Source organism: Athene cunicularia (assembly GCF_003259725.1).
Source record: "Athene cunicularia isolate RWA chromosome 23 unlocalized genomic scaffold, athCun1 chr23_part1, whole genome shotgun sequence".
Classification (NCBI taxonomy): domain Eukaryota; kingdom Metazoa; phylum Chordata; class Aves; order Strigiformes; family Strigidae; genus Athene; species Athene cunicularia.
The window spans coordinates 6469125-6473905 of NW_020799130.1; the positions used below are offsets into that span (position 1 = coordinate 6469125).

Sequence of the window (4781 nt, forward strand, 5' to 3'; positions counted from 1 at the left end):
GGGGGGGGGGGGGGGGGGGGGGGGGGGGGGGGGGGAAGTGATAGAGAGACTTGGTGGATACCTGGCATTTAGCCAGAGTCAAACCATCACAAAGAGATACTAAAACTATTCTTTAGGAGCAGAATAAGTACAACATCATGGTCAAAGGCCAAGCTAAGGTTTACTGCCTGCACTGAGCCAGCAGTCAATAAATGTGGCTAGAACTGAAAAAAACCCCATCCCAAATCCGACCCAAATCCGGTTTCCTGATAGCCAGAGGACACCGCTCCCACCACCGTACCTGGGGCAGGCTGTAGACGTGACACCGGTAGATCAGCTCGTGGTGCGGTGGGTTGATACTGCTCTGGTAGATGCAAAATGTGTTTTCATCCGAAGTGTCTGTGAATGAAAAGTTTCAAAGGCATCGGGGATTTCAAGGGTGCTGATGAGAGCCCAGAGGCCAAGGGCAGCTAAATGTGAGTGTCAGTACCTGGTTTATCCGGTGTCTGAACAAAGTGTTGGGAACTGAATGTTTTGCCCTCAGGACATTCAGGGTGAGGCAGCAGCCTGGAGTCCAGGTAAGTGCAGAAGAGGTGCATGATGATCTGGAAACAGAAAAACAAATCTCGCTTTAGTGTCCTTAAAAATACAGCAGCTTTCCTGCTATAATCGTGCCTGTCAGTTACAGTTTTGGCGACTGCAATGCTGACTCAGCCCTGGTGTTTTCAGGAGCCTGAGGCAGTTTAACGCTTAAAGCAGAGATTCCATTGGGCCCGGCACGCCACAGCTGTGAAGGCAGGTTTGTTTTGTCCAGTGGCGAAACAGCCTCAGTCACAACGTGATAAACTGATGCTGCACATCAGCAGCTCAGCTCCCCCACGAGCAGCTTTATTCTGGCACCCTGCAGAATTTGGCAAAGTCACGGATTTAGCAGATTTAGGCCATGAACTCTAAGCAAACTGTTTTAGCAACAGGTTCTGCGCTACATGCGAGGATTCGGCTCAGAAGGGCAGTTGAAATCCAGTGACAGCAAATCTCTCCTTTTCCCTCACAAAAGACCAAACAAAAATCACTGGAAAAACCTGAGCTGGCCACAAGTCTTACTAAGAATGTCAAAATTTTGAAATAAATTGGTAATACGAGCAGAAAACCACGCTGCAGCCTGCTATTAGTGGCTTAACCCTTCCCAGGGAGGTGTCAACATTTTATGTAGGCAACATCACCCAGTTATCTGTAATCCGATACTTGCTGTGCTTGTTCTATGTAACGGGCTCTGTTTCACAGAAAAAACAAAAGAGTTACTCTGGGCTAAATGGCCAAAGTCTCCAGAAATCTGGGAGATGTGCCTTGGAAAGCACACCTTTTTATTACCTGCAGTGTGATCAAAAAAAAGGCAAAACTGTACTGTTTCTTATTCTTACAGTAATTGTCTCGAGTCACTGAATGTCAGAACTTCATGGCAGGTGTTTCTTTTAATCTGTTAGATCAGAACTTTCCCAGAATTCCTGGAAGTTTCACTCCGGGGTGCCCTCCTCTGTCTCATGATCTTTAAACACTTTGAGTTGCTCACCCCGCTGTGGGTCAAGACACCGAGAGCTGGTCCGTGGCCAGTCACTGTCACATATTTAATCATCTTCACAAATAGAAAAGCAAATCCTATTTCAAGGCTGATTTTGTACAGCTTCAGCTTCCAGCAACTGACTCTCATGATATCTTTGTCAGCAAAGCTGTGAAGCTCTAACATTCACATCTCCTGGGTTTTATCCTCCCAAGTAACTGAAAATCTATTTATCGTGGGGAAAAAAAATAAAATCGCCCAAACTCAACTGTCAGATACAGAGTTCAACTGAAGCCTCACACTGTAAAGCCTCATTTTCAGCACCCTGAATTGTTCTGGGCTCTTTAATTCTTTTCATCCCCTCAGTTGAATTTTCAAGCCATGTTTACACTGAGGCGCTGTTCCTCCTGACCTCTCAGATTAACGGGCGAAGCATTGCTATGAGTCTTCTCTCCCGTGAGATACACAACAGATTTCAGATTTCTCACAAAATATTACTGAATTAAACCACAGCCATGCCACTCCATCTGCATTTTTCCCCTCTGTCCATTAGAGCAAAGGAAAATGAGAAGAAGGAGAATGCTTTCCCTAGCATTAGGAATTGTCAGGTTAAGGCAGACATTTGCCTGTCTAAAAGAAACAGAGCAAGGGCAGCGCCCCAGCGAGACCCAGACCTGTCAGGCTGCTCCCTGCAGTGACCTGACCAACACTGCAGAGGAGTCGGAGAGCCTGGCCTAAGGCTAAGCCCTGCCCTTGCATTGCTGTGATCTACGCAACGTCCAACACCGCTGGCACTGGTCCCCATGGAACCCCACTGACCCAACGGGATTCTCTCTGCAAATGACGCCAACAGGATTTTACCCTGCTCCTCAAAAGACTGACTGGCTGCTCCCTCCAAAGAACCTGCACTGAAAGGCAACCCGCTTTATGCTGTTGTATCGAGATGGCTTCCAACACTTACAGAGGAGTTGGTAGGCAAGAGGGTGTTCCACTGGCAGCTGTTGAATTCCCCTCCTCCGTTCCATCGGAAGGAACTCAGGCATCCTCCCCGAGAAAGCTCTGCAAGCAACAAGATCCATGCAGTTACTGGGGCTTGAATGGGCACAAAAGCAGAATTTTGTGCTAGTTTCAGGGGCTTCATACCCATTTCCAGTGGACAAAACAGGAAATGTTCCACTAATTAAATGTTTGTAAAGATAAGAATACAGGGAATACAGGGAGGTAAATTTACAGGATAATTTTTGGTTTTAGTTAGCGAAGAGATTAACTGGATCACTTTGCACCCTGAGCATGCAGGAGCGAAATGAGAAATAAAGCTTTCAAAAAACATTCCCAAAGTTTCATCCCAATCCCACATCATTGCATTGCTACAAAAAATTGCAAAGAGCCATCTCTGCTGCTTCAAAGCAGCTCTTATCCCCCCGTGGCTCTTCCAACGCCTCCGCTGAAGGAACATCTGAAGCCACCAACGCTCGACCAGTCACAGGAGAGTTTTAAAGTCAGTCCAGTGACAGCACGTACCTTTGATCCTCTTGACCAAATACTGCTGGTTTGGGGTCAGATCCAGATAGGGCACCAGAGAGCTGAGGGCTGGAATGAGCGGAGCTCTCAGGAGCGCTGCCTGCTTCAGACTGCTGATGGTGGCTTCTGCAAGAGAGGAAGCGCCAGTGCAGGTCAGCCCCGAGCACCACAGGGCCCCCAGGTGCCGCCCGTGCCAGGCAGGGCTACAGAGAGCTCCCCTGTTTGGTGCCTCGCTCCAAGCCCTAGAAACAGGGACTGTCTGACACTGCCCCACAGAGCCCTTCCAATTCCAGAGGAAGAGGAGATGTCGTCTTGCCACGACAGAATATAGAAGCTACAAGGAACCAACGTGGCCTTTGAAGAGCAGAGGGAGAGTAACAGAGCGGGGCCGAGAGCGGCACTGGCCAGTTTCTCTAGAGGCACGGCAGGAGCTGCGGCTCTTGAGGGGACCCAGGAAAGAGCCCCCAAAGGTGGGGGTAATTGAAAGGCAGCCTGTGAAATGGAGTTGTGGGTGAAGTGCTGGATTCACCAGGATTTGAAATTCATCTGGATTTGAAGCAAGAAGAGCAGCAGTAGTTTGAGAATTGTCCAAATCAGTTGTTGAGGGCAGCATTTGGCAAGAGGCATAGTAGCGGAGAGAGGGAGAGTTTGTAGGGAGAGAGTGAGAATTTCCAGCCCAGCAAATGTCGGGGGGGAAGCAAACAAAGAGGTGTGGAGGGGGAGCAAAGGGTTAGGGGGGGCAAAGGGGGCAGGAAGCAAGGTGAGGAAGAAGGGAGCTCCAAAGCCTCATCCTACCTGCAGTCTGCAACTTCTGGACACCCCATTCTTGGGAGCTGAGTGCTTACAGACTTGATTTGTTGGACAAGTGGCACTAGAATAGTCTCATTAATCCACTAGTAAAGAAAAAGGTGAAAATTCAAGAGGTCAGAAGCAAGAAAAATGTTTAAAAACCCCCCAAACTTTATCTTACATCCTACTAATCGTCACCATTACAATCACAAAGGAATTTAACAACAGAAATACTGAAGCCAGCCAAGGAGTAAAATAATTCAATTGGAATATCAAGTTAGGTAGAGTTTCAGTGACTCTCTAATACTTTCTAAAAGACCAGAAAATTCAGCAGAGAAATGGACTAAAGGTCTGAAAGACCATAAAATTCAAATAAAGGAGTTGGGAAAACACATCTCCAGAACGTATCAGATAAAGCTTTTCTTTCTGAAGCTTTTTCTGAACCGTCAGGAAAGGGGCATTATGAACACAGCCCTCCACCCATAAAGGAAATTTATACTTTGACGAAGCCACTCCCTCTCACATTTGTCTGAGGAAATCAAGAAGCTGATAAACACTCTGTGTGGGATTTGAGAACTGAAGCGTGCTGGCCCTGGGTTTAGGAACAGATGCTCAGCAATCTGGCATGGATGTCATACTCATCTTTGCTTTTCACCACTCATTAAAAACCAAAAAACCAAAAACCCACATAAAACACACAAGCAGAACTACAGACCTGATAGATGCTGTGAGTGAAGGTGCAATCCAAAGCTCGATTGACTAATTATTTTGCCAGCATGTGCAATTCAGTCTGCCCTGCTCCAGCAAGGGCTGTTGCTAACTGAGATCGAGGTTTTTCCTTTTGCTTTTATTACGCTGCTCGGGACAGTCAGAAAAAAAACCCCAGCCTTTGGGTTGGAATTTGCATGCTTTGAGCCCCGGAGAGTGAGTTAGA

General features: G+C 47.3%; 1 protein-coding gene across 1 annotated transcript in view; it reads right to left on the reverse strand.

Moving 5' to 3' along the window:
• The window catches only part of LOC113488201 (transmembrane protein 209-like), a 12582-nt gene that overhangs the window by 2607 nt on the left and 5194 nt on the right, over window positions 1-4781 (reverse strand). Inside the window, 4 exon segments of the mRNA XM_026863246.1 lie at window positions 281-378; window positions 470-584; window positions 2499-2596; window positions 3059-3184. Coding sequence (XP_026719047.1) covers window positions 281-378; window positions 470-584; window positions 2499-2596; window positions 3059-3184 — 437 coding nt within the window.